Source organism: Cloeon dipterum, chromosome 1 (assembly GCF_949628265.1).
Source record: "Cloeon dipterum chromosome 1, ieCloDipt1.1, whole genome shotgun sequence".
In the NCBI taxonomy this organism is placed as follows: Eukaryota; Metazoa; Arthropoda; class Insecta; order Ephemeroptera; family Baetidae; genus Cloeon; species Cloeon dipterum.
The window spans coordinates 22,978,092-23,001,441 of record NC_088786.1 but is presented as its reverse complement, the minus strand read 5'-3'; the positions used below and the strand labels follow the sequence as shown (position 1 = coordinate 23,001,441).

At 39.7% G+C, this 23,350-nt stretch overlaps 6 protein-coding genes across 8 annotated transcripts; 1 reads left to right on the top strand and 5 right to left on the bottom strand.

Moving 5' to 3' along the window:
- Positions 1 to 264: 264 nt before the first annotated feature.
- On the bottom strand, positions 265 to 5,755 carry Wdr59 (WD repeat domain 59). 3 transcript variants are annotated; one of them, XM_065496935.1, is made up of 15 exons: positions 5,724 to 5,755; positions 5,535 to 5,653; positions 5,282 to 5,473; positions 5,022 to 5,226; positions 4,685 to 4,968; positions 4,468 to 4,627; positions 4,279 to 4,404; positions 3,785 to 4,113; positions 3,512 to 3,728; positions 3,131 to 3,345; positions 1,930 to 2,418; positions 1,817 to 1,846; positions 1,515 to 1,699; positions 498 to 754; positions 265 to 445 (listed from the first exon to the last, which is right to left on the bottom strand). In XM_065496935.1, the coding sequence occupies exons 2-15, from the start codon at positions 5,586 to 5,588 to the stop codon at positions 306 to 308; spliced, it is 2,883 nt and encodes a 960-aa protein (XP_065353007.1). In that variant the 5' UTR covers positions 5,589 to 5,653; positions 5,724 to 5,755; the 3' UTR covers positions 265 to 305. The 3 variants fall into 3 exon arrangements, with proteins under 3 accessions (XP_065353007.1, XP_065353006.1, XP_065353008.1); XM_065496934.1 differs by lacking the exon at positions 5,724 to 5,755 and having other exon boundaries at positions 5,535 to 5,717; XM_065496936.1 differs by lacking the exons at positions 1,817 to 1,846; positions 5,724 to 5,755 and having other exon boundaries at positions 5,535 to 5,716.
- A 69-nt stretch (positions 5,756 to 5,824) lies between these two features.
- On the top strand, positions 5,825 to 6,877 carry snRNP-U1-C (small ribonucleoprotein particle U1 subunit C). Its single transcript, XM_065496943.1, has 2 exons — positions 5,825 to 5,983; positions 6,214 to 6,877. The coding sequence occupies exon 2, from the start codon at positions 6,220 to 6,222 to the stop codon at positions 6,745 to 6,747; it is 528 nt and encodes a 175-aa protein (XP_065353015.1). The 5' UTR covers positions 5,825 to 5,983; positions 6,214 to 6,219; the 3' UTR covers positions 6,748 to 6,877.
- Positions 6,878 to 7,192: 315 nt separating this feature from the next.
- On the bottom strand, positions 7,193 to 7,627 carry LOC135940831 (pleckstrin homology domain-containing family A member 3-like). The gene is made up of 3 exons (XM_065485947.1): positions 7,621 to 7,627; positions 7,431 to 7,555; positions 7,193 to 7,372 (listed from the first exon to the last, which is right to left on the bottom strand). Exons 1-3 carry the CDS (start codon positions 7,625 to 7,627, stop codon positions 7,193 to 7,195), a joined length of 312 nt encoding a protein of 103 aa, XP_065342019.1.
- A 57-nt stretch (positions 7,628 to 7,684) lies between these two features.
- LOC135947938 (RNA-binding protein 5-like) lies at positions 7,685 to 11,634 on the bottom strand. The gene is made up of 4 exons (XM_065496937.1): positions 11,417 to 11,634; positions 11,161 to 11,280; positions 10,865 to 11,020; positions 7,685 to 10,444 (listed from the first exon to the last, which is right to left on the bottom strand). Exons 1-4 carry the CDS (start codon positions 11,454 to 11,456, stop codon positions 8,016 to 8,018), a joined length of 2,745 nt encoding a protein of 914 aa, XP_065353009.1. The 5' UTR covers positions 11,457 to 11,634; the 3' UTR covers positions 7,685 to 8,015.
- A 701-nt stretch (positions 11,635 to 12,335) lies between these two features.
- Positions 12,336 to 16,234, bottom strand: LOC135948370 (P protein-like). The gene is made up of 15 exons (XM_065497597.1): positions 16,094 to 16,234; positions 15,698 to 15,960; positions 15,508 to 15,640; positions 15,369 to 15,441; positions 15,117 to 15,292; positions 14,926 to 15,029; positions 14,703 to 14,859; positions 14,579 to 14,650; positions 14,135 to 14,521; positions 13,757 to 13,892; positions 13,502 to 13,695; positions 12,976 to 13,299; positions 12,754 to 12,925; positions 12,609 to 12,702; positions 12,336 to 12,560 (listed from the first exon to the last, which is right to left on the bottom strand). The coding sequence occupies exons 2-15, from the start codon at positions 15,859 to 15,861 to the stop codon at positions 12,476 to 12,478; spliced, it is 2,271 nt and encodes a 756-aa protein (XP_065353669.1). The 5' UTR covers positions 15,862 to 15,960; positions 16,094 to 16,234; the 3' UTR covers positions 12,336 to 12,475.
- A 1,369-nt stretch (positions 16,235 to 17,603) lies between these two features.
- On the bottom strand, positions 17,604 to 23,155 carry Tat (Tyrosine aminotransferase). The gene is made up of 8 exons (XM_065496715.1): positions 22,952 to 23,155; positions 20,329 to 20,433; positions 20,013 to 20,239; positions 19,638 to 19,912; positions 19,455 to 19,524; positions 19,263 to 19,391; positions 19,024 to 19,206; positions 17,604 to 18,744 (listed from the first exon to the last, which is right to left on the bottom strand). Exons 1-8 carry the CDS (start codon positions 23,088 to 23,090, stop codon positions 18,505 to 18,507), a joined length of 1,368 nt encoding a protein of 455 aa, XP_065352787.1. The 5' UTR covers positions 23,091 to 23,155; the 3' UTR covers positions 17,604 to 18,504.
- Between the last annotated feature and the right edge of the window lie 195 nt (positions 23,156 to 23,350).

Below are 23,350 nucleotides of genomic sequence, written 5' to 3'. Positions count from 1 at the left end.
TTTTTTCTCAGTCTTATATTGTGTTAAATATATAAGTAATATTTTTGAATTCATCTTAAGATTTAGTAACAGCTTGATAACATTTTTGTTCATTATTTACATTTTAAATCTTGAAGTATTAATAATAATAGTATTCATACATTTTTTGCCTACTTAAACAAAATCAAAAAGATATTGAAATTTAAGCCAGCTTTGGCATTAAAAACCTCCACGCTTCAATTTCTTAGATACCTGAGAGCAACAATGAAACAATGATAGATGTCATAGTAATTTAAAGGCGTTTTATCTAGGTATATCACTGAGATTCAAGTGTCCAAAAGTGACCTACTTTCTATAATACACTTGCACCCGCATCCTGTGGGGCACTGTTCTTCTTGGGCAAACCAACTAGCCATATGTTGAACGTGACCGCCATGTCCACACATGAAGCAAAAATTTGCTGGACCTGCAAGAAAATTTTTATCCATGCTATTTGTGAAAAATATGAAAAACAATACCTCGAACAGATATGTGGCAGATCGTACAGGGGAATACAGTTTTCTTGCAAAACATGCAACCTGGCCCTTGTGATGATTTAGAGCAGACTCTACAATCTGTGATAAACTCCATTCCCTTGCTGTGAATGTCGGTAATAAAGCTGACATGTTTTAAGACTTGTGCGCTGGCATCCAATAAATCCCAGCGGTACAGAATGTCTGCGTATACTTTTTTGAAACAGTCGTGGAGCTCAGAATTTTTTTCGTCCAGCATTTTGCTGTTGGAAGAATCAATTTATTCTCAGTATTTTGGTTTAAGCGCAAAAGAATAATGGCATGATCTAAATCTAAACTAGATGGGTTCACTGTTGGCAAGGTCTTGAAATATGATGAAATTTGGTGGACCTAAGATCAACCCTAAAATTTTAAGTTAGAATTGCAAAAAATGTCCAACTTTTAAGGGGCCGATTTTTAAAAAGTTGATTTATGCAGAGAATTTTAATTAAAGTTGTAAAGATAAAATTAAGAGTCTAAAATGATCTATGTTAAACGCTTAACAAACTTTGTAGGTGACTATCTGACCATTTAGCCTTAAAATTTCAACAAATTTCTGCAATTCAAAGGGAATAGCTTTGCTTCCTTCAGCTCTACATGACCTATCTGAAGCTGTTGGAGCACTTCGGGCTGCACTCTGCATGATTTTTCTATCTAGTGGAGACAATTGTTGCCCGAGTGATTGACCTACAAAATTCGTCAACGTGGCAAAGTTGTCGGGCGTTTGATTTAGATCACTTAAGAGAAGTTATTACATAATAAATTTAGTTTTTCTCTAGCTGAAAAAAATCAACTTTGTAAAAATTGGCCAAATGGAGGCAATTTTTGAACTCTGACATAAAATTTAAGGGTTGACCTTTGGTACACTTCCATCAAATTATATCAAAATCTGAGACCTTGCCAACAGCGGACCAACTCAGTGTAGATCGTGCATAATATTTTCTTGGCAAGCGTAAACTTAGAGATGATTGAAAAATATTATACCTTGTAGACAACTCAATCTCCTCCATTCTGACAAAGTCTGGGGTTTCAGACATTGACGCCAATGTCTTTATTTCATCCAAGGAGTCTGACCAGGAGTTTGAGCGGTTCTGCTTCAGCAAGTGGAAACTCCAGCCTTCAAGGGACGTGTCTGACGGGTGCACTGTGTGATAAGGAGATCCACCTGGCTGTAAATCGAATCAACGCATTAGCACTGGGTGCTGATACACACGGAAGCTGACAAGAAGCAGGAGGGTTAAAGCAAGAAGCAAAAACAGACACAGGTGCTCATGCGAGAGGCTTACCTTTAAACACCATTTGCCAGACGCAAGCCGCTAAAGAGAGAAAAATATTTGTTTAAAGCCCAGCACCGTGAAAAATGCAAAGATTCCCAAAGTTCATGTTAGGTGCAACTCACCGACACGTTAACATTGGTCAGTTTCTTCCTGTGGCTGGGCAGGTTTTCTGTGCGGCTGCCAAACAAGCAGCTGAGCATGGCCGCGGTTTGCACGTCGCACTGTTTGGCGTAATGCTGGACCAGGGCTTCAATCATCGTTTGTCCAAAGGGATGAGCTGCCCAGGCAGATGGCGAGTCTTCGTCGTTCTCGCTCCAGTGAGAGGCGAGTGGCAAGGGAGGTGGAGGGGTGGCCGCGGCCAGAGCGGCCAACTGCCACACCTGGACCAGATCCTTGCGGTTCGTGGAGAGCGCCACTCCTGCGTTATAGTAGCACACCTCGGCCACATCTTTGCCTTTCAACTTGTACTTTTCGGCCAGCTCCCTATGCACGAAGAGCAGGCTTGCCGAATCGTAAATGACGACGAACACCTTGTTGGATGGTTTGGCAAAACTTCCTCTATGCCCTGAGGGGCCACTGCCCGAATTACGACCTTTGCTTCTCGCCCTTTGCTGTGAACAAAAAATACATCCTAAATTTGGGTTTTACTATTTAATTATCAACAATCCAGCATCCAGCATTCACGCAATGTTTTAACAAAATATATTACATAGTGCGCTGTGAAGAAATTATTGTCACTTGCTGAAATGTTGAACAGATTTTCAATAAAGGGGAATTCATTCAACCCGCGTGTTTAAATTAGTCGATAATGATATGATGGGATTATTTGGCTTTGGATTGCAGCTTTTTAATCATTTAGTAGGACTCTTGTGAGATATCCTGTTTGAAGAGAAGTAAAATTATCCATAGTGAATTAGTTTGAATTGAAGCTAATATTACAATGTTACGCGTTTGTATGGGAATTTATGGAATAGTGCCTTGACCGATTGAAAATGACGTTAGAAAAAAGTGAGAAAATTCCTAGGATGAAACAGGAAGTTTTCTATTTGCTTGTACGGTTAGGAAATTCAAATTGAAATTAATTGTACTGAGATAAAAAATAGCAGTGCCAAAATAGTTTTTTTCAGTTATTCAAATCTCTAGCAATTTATTTTCAACTCATGAACATAGGAGCAAATGTAAATTTCCCAGATCCAACTTATTGCTACGAATCTTCTCAACTTGTTTTTAACGTCACAATCCACAATCCTGATCTACAATAGTTGTCAAAAGGTATGTTTAAGGTATACAAGAAAATTTTCAGTGGAAGTGACTACCACTTACCCTTTCAGGATAGTAGAAACTTGCTATAGCTTGAGACTCTGGCACCTGCGACCCAGTTCCAGAGCCAGCTTGAGAAAACAAGGGTGTCATCATTGTTCCAAAAGCTGCGGTGGCAGGAACAAGTGCAGACAGAGCGCGAGGAGTTGAACTTGACTCAGACCGAACAGACACTCTTCTGGACAGATTATTGGGTTGACCAAAGCAAACTAAGAGCCCTGTTGGACATTCGTTTCAATAGATCTTGTCGCTTATTTTTAGGCTGTAGTGTGGCAAGTGATTAAAGTAGTGGTAGATATTTTCCCTATTTGATTCAAGAGTTTCAGCGGGTTGTTAGCCGACACTACAAATGGCTAATTTCCCCATAATGTGAGTTATTCATACCAGCACTGCAAAAAGCAGCTCCAGAGCTTCTGGGAAAAGGTACATATGCATCTTTAAAAGAGCCAAACACGCTAGATGCATCAGCGAACTTTTTGACGAAATCAGAATCTTCGGGCACCGCAACCAGATTCTTAAGATTAGTGTCAAGAGCCCGCAAACACGGCTCAAGGCATGATTTGTTTTTTTTTACTCGCTGCTGGGCTGTAGTCTTGAGGACCTTGTTGGAGACACCACTTAAGTTACTGATTTCATTTCCTGACGCAAAATGAATACCTTTAATAGTTTTGCTTGGATATTAGCATCAATTTGCGACCCATTTAGCAGTTTGAAAGAGGGTGGAGAGTTGACAGGGTAACTAGGCGGAAAAGTAAAGAGAAGTCTGGCAATGTGCATGTTCACTTTTGCGGTGACGATGCAGGTACGAGCATCAGCATTCATATCTTCAACCATTACATAAGTCAAGTTGGAATTGGTGAGGGTAAACTCTTGTTGCAATGTCTCTGGTGTTTGTATGGGTGAAGACATCACTTCTGCAGTTTCCGGTTCCTCCACTGTAGTTACAATTTCTTGAGGATCCACGGGATCAGTCGAAATTTCATTTTCTGCATGTCAGTATCATGTTAGTTAATCTCTCAAAGCAATAATACATTACGATTCATTAAGAACAAAAATATATTCAAGAATAACAATAAAAAAACAATTCTTCATAAATTGAAGCTTTTATAAAATGAGGTTGAATCTAACGCACATGCAAAAATTTTACTTACCAGAGACTGACCCCTTAACAGCATTTTTTAAAACATGCCCGCAAATTTCTTGCAGCGAAGGCTCAATCCTCCAAATCCTCAAACTCTGATCTTTACACCACGTGACCAATTGGAAATTAACATCCCCTTATAATACAAATTGGAATGAAAAACTATCTTCTTCGAATTGTAACTCATTAGTTGTATTACCTGTTACCTGCTTTCGCCATGCCACCTCTAGCACATGATCTGTGTGCCCAACAAAGGTGTGCACAGGAGCTACTTGCTTTTCGGTGTTCCACAGAACAAGACTTTTTTCTTCCCTGCGGATATTAGAAATTACCACAGTGATAAGTCCGTGTCCGAAAGGCTGAAATCATATTTCACAATATTAGACAACAAGATTCATTCTCTTGATAGTGCTTACAGCATGCTTGACCCGCCACACTGGAGCATTGAATGTGAGGACATTGTCAACTCTTCTCGGACTGTTAATGTCAAAAAATTTCACTGTGCAGTCTTGACTTGAGGTGGTGATATGATTTTCAGAGTGTAAATTCCATTCAAGACTGTGAATTTTGGCTAGGTGAGCAGACACATAATTCAACGCAGTACTTGGTTTTCTGTGATCCCAAATTTTTACGTCACCATCGTGGGCAGAAGCCAAAACATCTTTTGATATGCAGTTCCAACGTACATGGCTGGACCCAACTTTGAGAAAAATTGGTTATTTAAAAAAGCCAAAAGTTATGACCATAACATACCAACAGTAGAGAGAGAAGTCGCAGGCCGCCTCATATCTCTCAGGTCCCAAATATGTAAAAATGTGTCAAGAGAGCAAGTGGCTAGTAAGTTTGGGTCTGTTTTGTGCCACTGCAGATCGGTGACAACCCTAGAGTGAGCTTTGAAGGAATGCTCGGTTGTTAAATCACAATTTTTCCATCTGAAAACTTCAACCCTTTCATCGCTCTGAAAGTTGTTAAATCGTCAACAATAATAAAATAATAAAAATTATGCACATTACCGAAAAAGCGATTAGTTCATCAGAAATGACAGGACTCCAATCAGCAGTGGCCGCAAAACCAACATCATACTTGGTTTTCCGGTTAACCTTTTTCAGTGTTTCTGTTGGCTTGTCCAGATTCACTAAAGCCATGTAACGTCGTCCGAAAAGTAAAACCAGACTGCCACTGTGGTCAACGGACATCGCAGTTGCCTGATAACAATGTTAACAAGTTGCTATAAATTTGATCCAGATGAATTATATCTAGTTGAACCTGAAGATCTTTGTGTTCTGCGACAATGAAATCATTACTCCACCGCGTAGCCATTTTCAGAGAACACGAATGATGTTCACAAATACAAATTCAACTTTTTCCTCAGCCAGCCGCAGTAGCTACATCAAAACAAGGGATGATAAATTAATATTCTCTGTTTTGTTTGTTGCTTGTTGGGTTGCTTCCTACTTTACTGATTGTGAGTTATGCCTTGTGCCCAGTTGTGCCAGATGAGTGGAAAAAGAAGGCGTGGTGAAAAGTGGTGGAAGTGGTACGGTGGTAGCCGTCGGACGTCGGTGACGCCATGATTCATGATTCTTGTTGATGTTTATGCCGATCGCATTACTTAAACTCTCTGTCCTCTGTCCGTGTTCGAAACTTACGGGATTATCAAGTCGATTGCATTTGCTAAAGCTATTCTTACCAATCAGCTTTTAGTTAAACAGAAGGTAGTAAGATTTTCAATATTAACAATCCATTCAATCAAGCCATTATAATATTAATATTATGTATGTAGATACATAACTATAAGAGTGTTAAAACCATAAAATTTGGTTTGGATGCAAGTCGATTTTTTCCGACTAAGTGCAAATTCATGTATACTTATGTCTCCTACAAAAATAATTAACCCTCTCAAATCATATTGTGCTAATATGTATACATATTATTGAATTTACAGATCAACATGCCAAAGTATTATTGTGACTACTGTGATACTTACTTGACGCATGACTCGCCATCAGTGAGAAAAACGCACTGCCAAGGACGAAAACACAAAGAAAATGTGAAATTCTACTATCAAAAATGGATGGAAGAGCAAGCACAGCATCTGATCGACGCAACCACGGCAGCGTTCAGGGCAGGGAAAATCCCGTCAAATCCTTTTGCTGCTGGAAAAGGTGCAGCCATCCCACCCCCTAACACGCAGATTCCTCCACCTATGGGCCAGCGTCCCCCGATGCCTCACCCAGGAATGCTTCCTCCGGGGGCCCAGAGACCCCCAATGGCACCCGGCCCGATGGGCCCTGGAATGCCGCCTGGCGTGATGATGGCTCCTGGAATGCCTCCAATGATGCCGGGAATGAGGCCACCTATGGGACCGATGGGTCCTATGATGCATATGCCCCCTATGGCTCCGATGGGCCAAATGGGGCCTGTTCGGCCACCACCACTGATGGGAAACACCCTACCTCAACCCGTGAAAAAACCGTGAAATTTGAACGTGTCACATTAATGAATTTTTTAAGTGAAAGTGTGTCTGAACGAATGAGTACATGTTAGAAAGTGGATGTCTAATAAATTGTAATAAAATGTTCCACAAATTTTGTGCTGATACGACTGGAGTTGCACCGCCTTTTTTTCAATTTCCTCTGCATCGTTACTCTCTGAAATATATATTATAATTCCAGCATTTTTTTAATTATAAGTTCACTAGTTAAATTTCAAATTAAACATTAAAGAATTTAGTTTTCATAAATAGCGATTTATTATGTAAATAGCACTTCATAACAGAACAGCTGTATAAAAGTAAAAAAAATGAAAACCCTGCTTGAACAAAATAAAGAAATATGTGAAGCACAAAGGGATTTCTATATTTTGAGTTTCTCGTATCACAACGTTAGATGCTAACTTTAAATTGCGGACAATGGAATGAAATCTCAAGTTGAATTGCTCGGTTGTAGTTTGTGGTTTTTAGCATGTCTTATCACAGATTCACTAGGGTGCAAGGAGGGCATGTCCATTTGGAACTGTTCGTGGGCCAGCTTGGAGCAGGCCTCAAGAGTTTCAATAAAGGAATCACAGGTTGCACTAAGCAAAGTAGTTGCCTCTTCGAGTTTCTGTAAATACCAGATGAGCAAATTTAAGGAGTGTTACCATAATATAATTATTATTTACCTCAACATCTGGAGGATTCTGTTTGCAAGCTGATTCTTTCACCATGTGCGCTTGCTGCATCAACAGATCGCAGTACAACCGCAGTTCAGATTTCTTGTGTTTCATGGAGTCTGGACTGGAGCTCTCTAGGGGGAAAAAAGATACATTGCAACACTTGAACAGCTCTAGTTCAGTTGACACATTAACTTACCTTTCATTGCAAAATTTAAATTTTGACTTATACAAGGTTCTAATTTGTTAACTAATTGCAATGATTGTGAGAGGAAGGAACTGAAAATTTATTTATTCCAAGTGAAGTGTACAAGCCAGCAGCACCAATACCCTTCTTTTACAACGCGCTGATACAATTCTAGCACTATCGAGACAGAAAATGCAAAGTCGGATCACAATTCAAACTAATTACAGCTCACATATGGAAATAAAACTCAACTAGAGTAACTTTTTTTGGACACTTGTTTGGGTTTTTTTTTAGGATGTTTTGCAACACATAAGTAACAATCTCCAACAAGAATCTATGAAAATGCACAAAAGTGATGGGGCAATTGCTTTATAAACCACCGCCTCTATTGGGGGAAGAGAAAAAAATCAGTGTTTCTCTTGTTCTGTCAACTCTTGATATCGCATATACGCCATCTTTTTAACGCTTTCTTTATACGAACTCTCGCCAGGCACAATCCCATACGTTTTGGCACCTAACCCAACAGACGGCGTTCTCATTTTTGCCTCAATTATGTCGGTTCGACCCTGATTTGTTTTCCCGAGCCCCATTCCCTCGCTCCAGCCCATTTTTTGCAATAATTTACTGCCGATGTTATCGTTCCCAATCGCCTTCACAGGCTCCTCATACGGTCTTGAGCTGCTCGTCGCTGCTTCCTTTACCTCCAAGTAGCGCTCCTTTAGCTTATTGGGCACATCAGGCTGACCAAACTTTTTCCTTCTCTCCTTAGCCCGGTCTCTATACTCGATACTTTGGGACATATCAGAGAGGCCCAATTTGGCAAGATTTTCTTTGTGCAGCGAGGACAGTTGCTGGTGCTTGACCAGCGCTTCTTTGTTGGCAAACTGTCGCTTGCAAAGTAGACAGAGCATCTTGCTCCAGTCAGTGAAGCTGGCCGACTCTTCCTCGCTGTCACTATCGTTTCCATATGCTGCAACCAATCCGGACTTGGAACCATTTGGAGAGCCGTCCCGGTTACTGAAAGGACTGGCGCTACTCTCGTTATTTGTCTCTCGCCGTTCGAGCACTGCAAACCCTATGTCAGCCACGCTGGCCTTCTGGCTCATAGACATTTCTGGAACCTGCTGCTGCATCTGCTGCGCCTCTTTTTTCCTGTTTTGAGATTTGGCCCACCGCTCCATATCCTTGGCGATTTTCTTTGCCACTTTTGTTTTGTCTTTCTTTTTCTTGTTGTCGTCTCTCTCCTCGGTGCCTGGCACAGGCATGAACGCATTTTGAGTGAGATCCCAATAAACATACTGCTGAGTCTGAGAGTTGTAAAAGTACTGGGTGTTTGGGTCGTAGTACAATCCAGTTTGCGTGTCGTAGTAGAAGCCAGAAGTCTCATCATACTGGTAACGACTGCTACTGAGCTCCTGCTGGCTCATTAACTGCTGCATTTGCATTTCCTGGACTTGGGGCAGTTGCTGCTGTACAGGTGCTTGCTGCTGCTGCTGCAGCTGCACCGTTTTCTTCCCCTCCTTGGCGTGCAATTGTTGCAACGCGTTTTGGGCAACAGCGGCTGCTGCGTTGGCAGATGCATCTTGCCGAACAGGCGTGCGGCCTTCCTTCAACTCATTCTCAAAGAAATTCATGTAGTATTCTTTAAACGACTTGAGCTCTTCATCATTGGACGCATAAATCTTAGCAGAGTACTCAGCCATTTGAGTTATCTCGGCTGAAGTGTACTTCATCGGTTTTTGGCTGACTGAGGAAGGAGTTGCTCTTTGCTGCAGCTTGCAGTAGGACACAGTGATAGTCTTTTCATCAATGATGAGCGGCACGGCTGCCATCAGATTAGAGTGAAGCGCCATAGCATCTTGAACGCAGTTCAGCTCCACGTAACACACGCCGCGGGAGGTGTTGGTCAGAGTGTCCCGGTCGATCCTGATGCTGCGAATTGGGATGGAGGCGGAGAGGCCCTGAATCGACTGCAGAACAGTTTCTTCGGTGGTGAGCACATCAAGGCCTCTTAGCAACAAGGTGTAAGTAGGGTGCGGACTGACCTCATCAAAGCCTTCTCCGCCTATGTCCTGCTCAGCTTTAGGCGCGTTGCATTTGAAGCAGAAATCCCGCCGTTTGAAGTTGTGCGCTGAGCACTTCAAACAGAACCAGTCCTGCGCATTCTGTTTCATGGTCTGGGTGCTCTTAGGAAAACTGTACTGCATGAATGCGGCCGAGGAATCTCCAGAAATGGTCAGAGTACCACCTTTCAACTCCATCCACTGCTTAGCCTCCATAACAGACGCAAATTCGAGGAAGGCGAAGCCACGGGATTCGCCAGTCTCTCTTTTTCGGATGAGCCTGATGTCCTTTGGCATCAGTCCCGTGGCCATTATCTCCCTCCTTAGATCATTTTCAGAGCAGGTGGTCGCCAGGCCTCTGACAAGGATGGTGTTGTTGGGTGCTTGAGTCTTGTAAAATTCAGTCGAGTGACCCTCTCCGAAGGCCGCGGCCATCGAAGGCGGTGATGGCGATCTGCCATTTTTGTCCAACTTATCCCTACGTGATTCCCGCCTGTCCCTTCCCCTGTGCCTGTCCCTACTCCTCGACCTATGCTTATCTCGCGACCTGTCCCTAGATCTGTCTCGAGACCTGTCCCTGGATCGAGACCTCGATCTACCCCGCGATCGGTCTCTGCGTTTTTCCCTTGAGGAGGAGCGTCGGCTTCTTCTTCGCTCTGATGAGCGGTCCCTAGACCTGCCCCTCCGGCTGCTGCTTGGTGAAGATGGAGAAGTGTTTCGCTTTTCATGTCTGCGCTCCCAGTCCTTCTCCATTTGCTTCTCAAGGTCTGATCCTAAGGGAATCAATTTGACCAAATACACGTTAATTAGTACAACATTATAGTGACTTTTTAAAGCTCAACAACCCTCTCTCTATTGTGGTCTTGTCAGACGACATAATTGGTTCAATGGCGTGCATGCAACCTAATCTCATGCTGTGGTTGTTTGGAGGACATTTATGACAGGGTCTGGGTAAAAATAATAAATCCCTTTGTTTTTTCCAGTGTCTTTGTCAACACAGTCAACAGAACTCAAAAGAATAATAAAGTAATGGTTGACTTTAAGTTTTGATAATAATGTGTATTCATTAACTTTCATTCCCATACACAAGCTGTATGAATGCATTTTAAGACCATAAATAAGCCCGAAAATATTTGTTGGGGTTGGCAACTGCTGGCTTGCTCGGCTCCAAGGAGCAAAATTGTCAACCGTACCTGAATTTCTACGAGGTCCAGCAGTATTAAGGCAAGCTTTGCAGCTGCCCAGGGCAACAAGCCATCGCTGTCGATCAGATGGACTGGGCGCCTTGAGGTACATGTGTTGCTCGCCAGGAATAACAATGTCCATTCGTGAACAGTCGACAGGGTGCACTAGTGAAAAAGAGAGCCAACGTATTTTTGAGCGAGGGTGCATTATCACACTTGGCTTTCAGGTCGCATTGCTTCCATTTCCCCGCCTCTCTTTAGCTATTTATAGACACAGCAAGGAAAGCCCTCGTGTTAACTCTTACCGATGATTTCACAGGCAGACACTTTCATGGAACCCTTGCAGCCCTGCCCCATTTCCTCCTTTGTGTTGTAATAGGATAAAGTTCCGTCGTCGGCGAGCACGAACCAACGAGTTTGCCAGCCTGCAAGTCATAAGGCATTAGGGAAAATAGTGAAATGTCGGCGCAGTTCGGTCTCGACAGTCTGTCTGGCTCGAAGAACATTCTGTGGGGTCGCGGTTTATTTTTGTTCACGGTGTGATGCGAAATATTGTTATACCATTCCAGTAGTTTGTCCATTTCCAAAGAAGGCCTTCCATTCTCTCTTCTTGATAATATCAGAGCATTGCACCAGAAGAACAAATAATAACCTAATCAAATATTCTCCCAGAGACTAGTGAAGTGAAAATTTAGTGCTGTGAATGCCGCCGTGTCTTACGAATTTTCAACTAAATACGGCGGCCATCAGAATACAACGAAGCAGCCGATCGCCGATCGATGGCAGCGCCACCATATACATTCACCAGCAATGCGCATGTCACACCAACTCAGTATCGGTCAACATAGGCAACCTGCGGAACTCCTAGGTAATGCGGTAACCGCTACTGTCAACTTCCAGGCATTTTCATGCGAACTGCTAAAATTTAAATATTATATTTTTATTGATATTTTATTCTTCCAGGAGCAATGCTCACGTCAAATTCGAAAAAAGGATAAAATAATAAAACTGACAATCTTTCAAACAAATAATGCACTTCTTCTAAAAGTAACCATAAAATCAAATATAAATTTTAACCACAAAATTTTTTGTTTCATTTTTCATTTTCCTACTTGTCTTGAATGAAAATAAGCAAAAGATAAATCTCAGCTACGATGTCAATACTTGCGGTTGGTTATTTCATAGTGGTGAAAAAATTAAGTTTTTAAACTTGTCCAGCCTTTTGACTAATTACTTTGCATTGAGATGATTAAAAAGACATGTGCTTTTATTCTTTTATTATGCATGTGCTGCTCAGATAACACGAAGCTGCAATATATGATGTACTAAAAACTCACATGACTCTTTTGACATCTCACAATTGTGCTAAAGGTCAATTTTGACGAGTTACATTTTGTAGTTTTAATGGCGCAAAATGTAAATTAAACTCATTTTTTTCCAAAAAAGGATTTAAGTTGGAAAACTTTATTACGTAACCAGTGGTCTGATACAACTTAATTACACTACAGCTATAGTAAATATAGCATCACTTCATAATTAGTATATATCACATTGGAATTTCAATAACGTTAACTTAAACACAAACTGACGATAAAAGTTCAGCTATATAGAAGTCACAATTTAATGCCACTGAATTATGACATGGGAGATCAGGAGATAGCCACTTGCAGTAATCACACTCACTAACATCACAGGAAAGCCGACACTAAATATTGACATGAGCTAAAATGATAGTTAGAAAAAAAATACATACCGGAAAAATTCCAAAAATGTAATGCTGTAGCCATGCTGCTCGGCAACACCAGCACAAACGACATTGGAAGAAGCTCCAATTAATGTTCCATTTCCTAATAACTGGAGTCTGTGAGAGGAGCTTTTTTGGTAAAACAAAATCTTACCGCCAAGGCATGCTCCAAATGAAAGCGCCCAAACCAAAGGTGGCAAAGGTAGTTTGAACAACAGATTGCTGCTCAATGAAGTGACGATTTTTATCATCATGGTGGTCAAAGGAATGTTATCCACAAAGGCAGAGGCAATAGCAGAGACCCACAAAACCAAAAGCACAGCTACCTGAAAGGTTCAATCACATCTTGGGCCATGGAAATGATAAACCAACTCACTGCAAGTCTGCTATTTTCATCAGCCACTGAGAGAATGATGTATTCTGTCTGTCGTCCAATCCAGGCTATCAGTCCGAGCTTGGACAAGGCTTCCATCAAGACAAACAAGGCAGCAAAGAAGAGAAGGGTTGACCATTCCACTCGAGCCAGCACTCCTTCCATTTGCTCATTGTCTGCAAGAATGAGCAGCAGTGTCGCCCCTAATAGCGCTGTCCAGCCCAATGACAACGAGAGGTCCGGAATGGAATGGAGGAAGAAGACAACAATCACAAACGCCATGGTGCACGCAGACTTCATCAGAAGCACTGGGTCTCTAATTGGGTACTGAAAAATATTAATTAAAATTATAAAAAAATCAAAACATCTAACACAGCTGCTTCAAAAATTCAGATGAAGATCATTAGAATAAGATATATTATTTTTAAATTTAAAACCTTAACTAGAGTTTCTACTATAATTGGGTATCAAAACATTTGTCTGTTTTAAACCCTACAATTTCTCTTCAAGAAAAACCTAAATACCTAACCTTCTTTTGGAGTTCGTCAAGTGTGTTTTTGTAGTGCTCATCAGAAGAATTGACTTCCTTCATTTTAATCCTAAGCTCACTTTCCAGTCTCTGAGCCCTGCTAAGCAAAGCCTCACGAACTGCATCTTCATCTTTGGAGTAAGAGGATACGGAAGCAGCTGCACGATGCCACACTTCTATTTCATGTTTCAGCTCTGCAATATAATATGAGATGTAAACAAATGAAATGGGGTGGTAAAATATGGATTTGCAAACCTGTGATGTCGTGCGGTTCAGGAATTCTGAGATCACTGATGTTCCTGTAGATGAACCTCAGTTGTATATAAGTGGTCACCATGATGATTGCAACGCCAACAGTCATGTGCATCATGTATTGCGTGAAGTCAATTCCCTACAGTTAAAATACTTCTTTTAGAGATAAATGAAAATTGACCCCAAAAAGCATTTATTTGCAAAATTTAAATAAGCTTGTACTTTAATAAGCTCAAAAAGGGGAGAGATGTATTTTGAAGTTAAAACATATATTTTTAGTTTAACTGTGCGACATAAGAGCCTTAATGAGTCCACAAGCAGTTCAACCCTCAAAATATTAAATAATATTTCCCTTGATCACAAAGAGATAAAATTGCTCACTGCAGCTTTCACATGTTCATTAGAAGCAATAATGACGTTTGGAGGGTCTCCAACGGCTGTTGCTGTTCCACCAATGTTTGAGTATATGACCATGGCCATCAATACAGGAACGACATTTAATTCCATGACCTCACACAGCCTTATAGTGACAGGTGTCATCAGAAGGGATACAGTGACATTGTCCAGGAAGGCAGAGAGAAGTGCTGTGAGCAAGCACAGGGTATTGATCAGAGGCCACACTTTGCCACCAGTGATCTTGAAGGCAAGTACTGCCAGATAATCAAACACGCCAGTTTCCGTCAGGATTGCTACAATCACCATCATTGAGTACAAGAGCAGAAGAGTTTCTACATCAATCCAAGACATCAGCTCAGCCATTGATGGACGCTAGAAGGCACCACATAAAATTTATATTCAAATTTTCTTCCGTAAAATTGCGTTTACTTCATTGAAGGTAGCCAATATAGCGACAGACATTGTAGAGGCAAGTAGGGCGGCTAAGGTCCTGTGCACAATCTTAAAAACTCACTTGAAATTAAAGGAAACAATGAAAGCTGTGCTATCACACCTCAAATATAATAAGGATGTAAAGGCCAATCAAAACCAAAACTGCATACAATGTTCCGTCTGTTTCATCAATTGGGGAAATATCATAACCAATAGAAACAGGCAAGCTGGCGTTAACGTTGCTTTCCAAATGGACAAATAGGCGAGCCGTGTTGAACCTTTCCATAATAAGAAATAAGAGACAGAAACAAAATTTGCATGCCAAGTCAAAGGTTTTTTTATACCTGTTGAAGTTTTCCAAACGAAATATAGTTGACAGCACAAGCTCTGGCACTGCCCCTATTAAATTTTCAGTCACCAAAGGTACAGACCAATTTGCACTGAGCCGCTGGATACATATATTAGTTTTAAATTCACAATAAAATGAAACGAATTTATGAGAGTCTAATATAGGTTACAAGTCAATTTGTCAAACCTTTCGGAAACTTGGGGCAAACATTTCACCTATCCTAGCCTCTGGGACTTCAAAGTGCTGCTCAATCCAAACTGTCATCTTGTGGCTGCTCATGTTGACAAAGTAGTGTGGCATGATTGATCCTTCCAGAGTGACTTCTATCACATCTCGATTTGGTATACCATGAATTTCATAGCCTGCATGAATTGTCAGGAAAATTTTTAACGCAATTAACCTGCTTGCTAAGAAGGAAAAAGGACATTTTAAGGATACATGTTGATGCAGCTGCCGGGATGGACACCTGGTGCATGTTGTTAACTTTTTCGCCTTTGATCATCAATATAACCTGTTTCTCAAATTGCCGATTTTAGTTTTCATGATTTCAAATTTGTTCGTAAAATAATGAAAATACCGTGAAAAGCAGCCAAATTCCGAGAACGCAGGTTAACCTAAGGTACCTTCCTATTTTACCCAATTTGGTTACAGAGTCATACAGGTCAGTATCGTTCAGTTCATCAGATTCTTGATTTGAGAGTACTTGAAAGCTGGGGAAAATTTACTTTCAAATACAAATATGTGTGTAAGTGGAAATTTTTTATTACCTCATGCCAGAGTTCATGAGCATAACATGACTTCCAGGAAATGCAGGTGTTGCAAGTTTGGAGGAAGCATAAGACTTTCCTGAAGGTGATGCGGGTGTGACAAATACACGGAATTCACCTGGTACATTTCCCGGCACCAATTTGTCGGGGAGTGGTGTATCCATTTTTGCTATTACTTCACGCAAGCTTTAATATTCATTTTCGGTATCATTTTCGGCCAGCTGACAGAGCTACAAAATATTAAGCACGGTGATACCTTCCGCCTGTAACAAAATCCTGCGTAAAACAATTTTGAATAATACAAAAACAAGAATATACATACACCGCACAATATAACTCAAACTTGTCCAAACTATCTAGCATAATATTATATTACATTATGTATAAATGACTTACAATGAGAAAGAGAAGAAAACGGAGACGTTGCGGATAGATACTTGGATGATGTCGGAAGTCGGAAAAATTCGGAATTCGTATTGAGGCGAGTGTTAAACTGTCACGGACCGTCTGCTCGCTTGTCCGTTTCTGTAACTCATCTGACATCTGTACCTGCACTGTAGTAGTGCCATTTGTTTTGAGCTCGACAGAGTTCGTGTTCGTGTGTTCGGTTCGCGTGTTAATTCATGTGAGAATGTGGATGTGAGTTGAAAAAAATGTTGCGTCCAGGTCCAGTCATTCCATTCACTTTACTTCCCGATTCCCGATTCCGGCGTTCTTACCAGTTCTTAACTTGGATATATTATTTAGTAAGATTACAACGTAGATTCTATATTAAATTTAATACATATACACACACACACACACACACACACATATATATATATATATATATATATATATATATATATATATATATATATATATATATATATATATATATATATATATATTGTATATATACTAACACATATCATGCCATGTCGTATGTATGTATATGATAAAAGATTGCGGACTTGTGGAGAATATGTACATCTTAACTGTATTTATTAACATTGCTGGGCTGCCGTTCCATTTATTTAGCCAATTTTTAAGAAGAAAATATGAAATTATTATTATTATTGTTGCTAAATATACATGGTGCATTTATAATAATTATCTATGTGTTTAATACATATATTTTGCATGACTATAACGGTTAATTACATAATTTTTGTCGGAAATGATTGGTCAAATCACACACACTCCTTCATCTGTTTAACACCTTACGGATTCAGTTATCTTACTGCGTGGTCATTCTGATGGTTACTATAAATATACATATATGTTTAGTTGATATATATATATATATATATATATATATATATATATTGTAATATAAATTGTAAGACGCTACCTGTTCTGTCTGAGATATCCTCAGACCCCAGACAGAACAGAGAGCTCATAAATTATTAGGGCTGCAACCTGTAGCTGAAACTAGTACCTCTTTCAGTAGAAATATGGAAAGATTAACAGCTCACACACCACCGAGGAAGCTGCATTTTTAATTCTTCTAACAATAATGACGATCTCGCGTGCTTCTCCCTTCCTTGGCATCTTTTAAGAAAAGTTTCAAATAAACTCGATCAAGTTTCGAAAAATAATTATTGTAAGAGAGATAAGATGAAAAGCATTAGATCATCACTATGAGAGGGGTTTTTAAAAACAATATAAAGCAATTTCTTTTTATTGTAGCTTTATTTAAGTATTTTTTTCTAACATATGATCTAAAACTCCTTCATTATATATTGTCTAAAGTGCAATGACGTCATTTTGATCAAACAAAAACATGAACGATACACGAAACTTAACTATATTTAATTTATGTATTATAGCATGATATTCAATATATATAAAAGTATATCCTATTATATTCAAGCTGATATCAGTTAAGTATATTATGTGTCCTCTCTGAATAAAACACTAAAAATCGTAGTCACTTTTTAAATTAATTTAATTTACTATTACAATAATTATTTTCATCGTGAATTAAAGTGTTTGCCCGTGATAAATGATTAAATAATACATCTATGGGCTCAAACACACCCTTTTCAATTGATTTAATCCTCGACCTATCCAGACTAATCTGCTGAACTAACAATAAGCTTAACATAACATCATATAATATCCCATATATTATAATATGATACTAAGAGTAAATTTGAAACTTTGATTCAGCTTGAGCAACTTGAATTTTTCACTTTATACCAGGGTTGCATTTTCTTATCACCCAGTTTTTTCACCACTGGTTTTCACCAGTTTCTTGCGCATGAATCGCAAGTAATGATTTTTTAATATGCCTTTTATATACTGTATATTCAACACCTTATTAATGTTATATGCAATAGTCCTGCAATTAGATGGGTTTTAACAAATTTAACACGATAATTAATGTTTCGCAGTCAAATAAAATTTATAAAAATTTACGAAATGAGTAAAATATTGCACTATAAATTTATGTTTCTTCTGACAGGTATATACACTCACGAAATTGACAAAAATCAAGAATATAACGGTTTTTACGAGTGCACTGCATTTTTTTACAAAAATGCGTTTTTTGCAACCCCTAGCTGCTTTATACCAATACTATTATCTTCAGTAACCTCAAAGAAATGATAATACGAGTTGGATACCTCTCAAGTACACTTTTTAAATGCAAAATCGGAAAAACCTTGTAGTTAAGTAATAGACGTGTGCACCCTAATTAGTAATATCACACTTTTAATCTCGCCTGTATTCTGCTGTGGCAGCTCTTTTATGAGCAAAAACCATAGGCTTTCAATTTATGCCAATGGCAAAAGGTACTGAATTTGAGACGCCTTTTTTAAATTTCAGGGTCGGCGATCCTCGCCAAGTGAGACAGGCACAGATGGCACCGGCAGAACGTTGCACAGGTCATTGCTAGATTGGTCCATACTGATGTGCTTCTCCAGGCTGTTCATCTGCGCTTCCACTTCCAAAGGTAGGTGCAAGTGACGCTCGCAGAATTGTCCGATGCGGTTGCAAGCCTCGATCATGATTTCGGTCGGGACAGTCAAAACGAGACGGATGTAACCGGGATAGTCAAAGCACTGAAATCAAAGGCGTTAAAATTATGTGCGACACAGGAAATTTTATTGATATGAAATGAATTTTACGTAATTATCAAAACTAAATTTCGAGAAAATTTCTTAAAGTGACAAACTTGGTAGGCTGATTAGTCGTTAAAAATAAAATTGATTGAAAAAATGTTGTTGATTGTTTTCGCCAGAGTAATTTGTATTTATTTAACTGCGAAAATTTTTGATTATACGAGAACTCTTGGATATTGTAAAATAACGTGTCGTGTAATGGGAGTATTTTGCACATACTTTGCCGGGGAGGCAAAACACGGATTCCTCAGTAACAAGCTGCTCCACAAACTGGATTTCAGTTGGGAAAAGAGAAAATTTGGCCAAATCCAGTCCAACCATCATGTACATTGCTCCCTGCGGCATCACAGGTGTCAAACCGTCAATGGACTTTAGGGCCGCAAACGCTAGTTTGGCATTTTTCTGAAAATAGATGATCAATTTAAGTTAGAAAGAAAAATATTTCTTTGGCTGCACACCTCAACGTGTTGGACAGTACTTTCAAAGAAATCTTGGGGAGTCGTAGAAAGAATTACTGGTAAGGCTCCTTGGACGATAGTGTTGCTTCCGATAATGCGCTGGCTCAACCTTTGCAGGCCACTTTTGATCTGCATTTTAATTTGATTTAAGTATTTCTTTCGTACTGAATATTACTTCCTCATTAGCTTTACCTCCTTCTCAAAGACACTGTTTTTGTCGTGAATGATTATCCACCCCATGCGCCAACCAGGAACTAAAAACCTGCGTGTCAAAGATTTTGCATTTTAGAATGAGTATCACTTCTTGGCAAACGAGGTCTTGAAAATCAACTCTTCAAGTAGCAAGAAACAAAGTTTTGAGAGTAGCTTGTTTACCTCTTGGTGAGACCACTGCAAGACAAAATGGGAACATTCTTGGAGAGCAACGCGAGCGGCACAAACTCGTGTCCTTTGAATACAAAATGTTCATAAATCTCGTCAGCTATAATTGGAACGCGATTTTGCTCTGCAATTTCAACAATGGCTGAAAGGTGTTCCCTTGAATATACAGAACCACAAGGGTTGGAAGGGTTATTTACTATGATCGCTGCGGTCCTTGTGTCAATTGCTTCCTCCAACTGAGCGAGATCAGCCTCCCACTGCTTCTCAGGCTAAAATCGATTAAAAATTCTGGTATAAATTGAGGTTCATTGCGAACGATTTAGACACATTTAGTTCAAATTACCCCAGAGATCAGGAAATGAAACTTACCAGGAGGTCGTAGTACTTGACCTGCACGCCCAGCCCTTCAGCCAAGGTGCGGTAAATTGAAAAACCAGGTCGTGGCACCAGAATATTTTGCCCAGGGTTCGCCAGCACCGTAATGCAAAGGTCAAGGGAACAGGAGCAACCACTGCAGAGGATCACGTCCTTGGCGGTAATTTCCAGGTTTCCAACCGATGAGTATTCGGCCACGGCTTGACGCGCTTCTTCATAGCCTATCAATGAAATTTTGTTAGATCAATTTAAAAAACGTGCTTTGCATGCTTGAAGGAAAAACTAATAACTTTTGAGAGGGTAAACTTACCAACACTAGGTGCGTATCCATTATACTTAAGAGATTCCACGCTTTCGCAAAGAGCATTGATAACTTCAGCCGGAGGACTTAAATTTCCAAACACAGTTGGGTCACCTAAAATTTAAAGCAAAAACTCTAGTTAAGTTTACATTGTATTTATTTTTACAAAAATCATAAAAATTTGCCTCAGAAGTGAACTTGTGAAACTTGTAAAACTGCAATTTGAAAATCATTTCGAGTAATGAGGTGACTTTAGTTATACGCAAGTGGCATTTAAGGTCATACGAATGACATAATTTTGGTACAAAACGATTTGAAAGTTTGCAAAAGCTCTCTTGAGAAAACAAGTTCGTCGGAGTTGGGCAACGCGATAGGTGCGATAATTTTGAAGAGAGAGTGGGACAGATCATTGGCAGAGCTCGTGCGTGGCTTGTATAGTTTGCTAATCCATGGGACCAGTTACGAGGAAGCCAAATAAGCAACTTTTGAGACAAAATTAATTAAGATGGAGCGACGGTTTGTGACGAAGGCGCGGATAGCAGTAGTTTAACAGGTTGTCTCCCGTAATAATAATGAAATAATCTGAAATGAGCAGAAGTTCTCCTTGGAAAATTCCAGTTTCATCTAGACACTCTTTCCATGTGTGCGTTTATAAGTGTGAATATTGTCGCGCACGTATTTCTATTGGATTTTAAACTAAATCCAATGTGACATCTTTATCAAGAGCGCGTCGCGGAGACTTGCACGCACGAATCTCGTGGTACTTCAATGACGGAGAGAAATAACAAGAGCCACTGTCACGGTCAAGGTCTGAAGTTGCATAAGCTAGGGGCAAGGGGAAATGGAATCGCAGATGGGGTTCTCATAAGGTAACACGCATTTGGTGCCTTTTAAATTAACGGGACCAATAATTATTTCTGTCTCGTTTTCGGTTATTGATTTGCTGCGACTGGCGATCGCAGCATTTTTCTTGCTTCAGGTGCCGCGGCATGAACGCGTACATCGACCCAGACATTATTTATAGCACTAATTTCTTAACCTACGTTTCCCTCTTTAGATCAGAATCAAATTCCAAAATTTATTAAATCAAGAAAAAAAACATCTTTTAAAACTCTAATTCTTCGCATTTGTGTTGATGATTTTTACAAAACTTGTGGAAATTTCCTGAATAAAACTTGTTCCCACTCTCGCAGTCTCGCCGTCAGAGGTATTTTTTGTAATAAATAAGTCTTTTTAGTACATACCTCATGGGAGATCGGTCTTAAAACTTCCTTAAATAAAAAAGTTAACTAAATGTGCCTCCATGCTGCATGACCAGATTCAAGCGAAAGGCAATTTCATAACTTTTCATGTCTCCAGACAGCTACAGACCTTATAATTATTGACGCCATTCCTACAATATTAAAACTTAATCATCACGTGAATCAAATTCTCACTCTGCAGAATAGATGTTTTGCCAAAAATTAAGGCCCCTGGCGGGCTATGAATAGCCAAATGCACACATAAATTATAAAGATTTATTAGCACCCATCAATGTTGCCGCGGGCGCAGTCTGACGTCAATCAGTCAAATTTGCTAAAATTACTATAATATACATCGTTTCGTGTTCTGTTTTTCTGCCTATTTGGGCGTTTCTAGCAATATTTTACTATTGCTTGGATAGTTAGATCTTTTTTAGTCGCATTCGTCTAAATGCTTCAAAGTGTGTTACTTTGAAGTGTCCATAAATTTCAGGTGGGTTTTAGTGATAAAATCTTTCCAAAGGTCGCATTATTTAACAGCAAAGTCACAGATAAATTGAGAAAGCATGTTAGGAGTTTGGATGCTTCCCAGGAATGGATGTATAATCTCTCTTACAAAAAGGTGGAAGAAAATCATCTTCTGTCGACTTTGCCTAATTTCCACGATGGAAAATAACCATCAAGATAAATATTGAACCTAACTTGCAGATGTACACTTTTCTATAACATCTTCATGACCTTAATTAGCGTTTGAAAATCTCACAAAAAATTTCTTTCGTGTGTCATCTCTTAGTCGAATTAACAGCGCTGATTCGCTGTTGCTGCGTGGTCTGATGAAGTTGAAGACCTTGAAGCACCGGATTCGTTATTGAAGATCCCTATAGCGCGTAATCATAACTTATTAACGCATTCGCGCAATGTGCTCGTCGTATGTTACTTTGTTCTTTCGAGATATCAACCGCAAATTTATTTTCTCGTTTCGCTATAATATAATGCTTTATAAAACTAAGAGACCCGCTGTCACACATTTTGTTGCTCTTTGACTTAATCGTTTTTAGAATGAACATTCTGGATTTAATTCAAATCTAAATGTAAAAAACCACTTTTCTACTTGAGAGGACAAAGTTAAAAAATTTTGTAGCTAAAAGCTTAATAATTTTTTTGTTATTTAAAAAGAATAATAAAGTGAAAATATAGGTGATTTAAATTATGTAATATGCTTTCTCTTTAGCGCGAGTTAAATTTTAATCCATGTCGTAGCAAATGAAGCTGGGTCATAAACATTTAATTCGATGGCATTTACCGTATTTACATATAAAAGAGAAAATTGACCGAGGCTGGTGGGTCAACTGCGCCTAAATTAAATCTTGCGTGTTTTACAGGAAACATACCAATAGAAAGAGCAATCATCGGCTTGTCCGGGTTGGGGTTGAGATTGAGGTTCTCTACGATTGATCTGATGGGGTTGTGTGTGTCGCGGGCAACGCGCGACGCGGGCACATTCCAACCTTCTTGCTGCTGGCTCTTCATAATCCTTGGGTTGGATGTCGGTGTGGCGCCTGCGACTCTTTTAACCTGACTGACGAGTGTCCTGCCTGTAACCGACCAAGAACCTCTCGGCGGCACTTCTCATTGGTCACACTCGCGACACACCTATTGGAAAACTCGTTCCCTGCTGGCTTAATCACTTGTTGCCGTAGCCCTGTGTACTTTCGTTTGTCTCGGACCACTTTAATCGACACTCCGTCCAATCCAGAAAAATCTGGCTTCTTAAATCGCTTCTTCCATTT

Excerpts from the sequence above, each read along its gene's own strand:
- Wdr59 (XM_065496935.1), bottom strand. The coding sequence starts at position 5,588 with ATGGCTACGCGGTGGAGTAATGATTTCATTGTCGCAGAACACAAAGAT. Across the intron at positions 5,474-5,534 it reads CAGAACACAAAGATCTTCAG|GCAACTGCGATGTCCGTTGA; the intron begins GTTCAACTAGAT and ends CATTGTTATCAG. Across the intron at positions 755-1,514 it reads GAGATTGAGTTGTCTACAAG|CAAAATGCTGGACGAAAAAA; the intron begins GTATAATATTTT and ends TTCTTCCAACAG.
- LOC135947938 (XM_065496937.1), bottom strand. The coding sequence starts at position 11,456 with ATGGAAGGCCTTCTTTGGAAATGGACAAACTACTGGAATG. Across the intron at positions 11,281-11,416 it reads ATGGACAAACTACTGGAATG|GCTGGCAAACTCGTTGGTTC; the intron begins GTATAACAATAT and ends TATGACTTGCAG. Across the intron at positions 11,021-11,160 it reads GTCTGCCTGTGAAATCATCG|TGCACCCTGTCGACTGTTCA; the intron begins GTAAGAGTTAAC and ends CTTTTTCACTAG.
- Tat (XM_065496715.1), bottom strand. The coding sequence starts at position 23,090 with ATGAAGAGCCAGCAGCAAGAAGGTTGGAATGTGCCCGCGTCGCGCGTT. Across the intron at positions 20,434-22,951 it reads GATGATTGCTCTTTCTATTG|GTGACCCAACTGTGTTTGGA; the intron begins GTATGTTTCCTG and ends TTTAAATTTTAG. Across the intron at positions 20,240-20,328 it reads TGGATACGCACCTAGTGTTG|GCTATGAAGAAGCGCGTCAA; the intron begins GTAAGTTTACCC and ends TTTCATTGATAG.
- LOC135948370 (XM_065497597.1), bottom strand. The coding sequence starts at position 15,861 with ATGGATACACCACTCCCCGACAAATTGGTGCCGGGAAATGTACCAGGT. Across the intron at positions 13,696-13,756 it reads TGAACCGCACGACATCACAG|AGCTGAAACATGAAATAGAA; the intron begins GTTTGCAAATCC and ends ATTATATTGCAG. Across the intron at positions 12,703-12,753 it reads ATTTGGAGCATGCCTTGGCG|GAAATGGAACATTAATTGGA; the intron begins GTAAGATTTTGT and ends TCCAGTTATTAG.
- LOC135940831 (XM_065485947.1), bottom strand. Across the intron at positions 7,373-7,430 it reads AGAATCCTCCAGATGTTGAG|AAACTCGAAGAGGCAACTAC; the intron begins GTAAATAATAAT and ends TGGTATTTACAG.
- snRNP-U1-C (XM_065496943.1), top strand. The coding sequence starts at position 6,220 with ATGCCAAAGTATTATTGTGACTACTGTGATACTTACTTGACGCATGAC.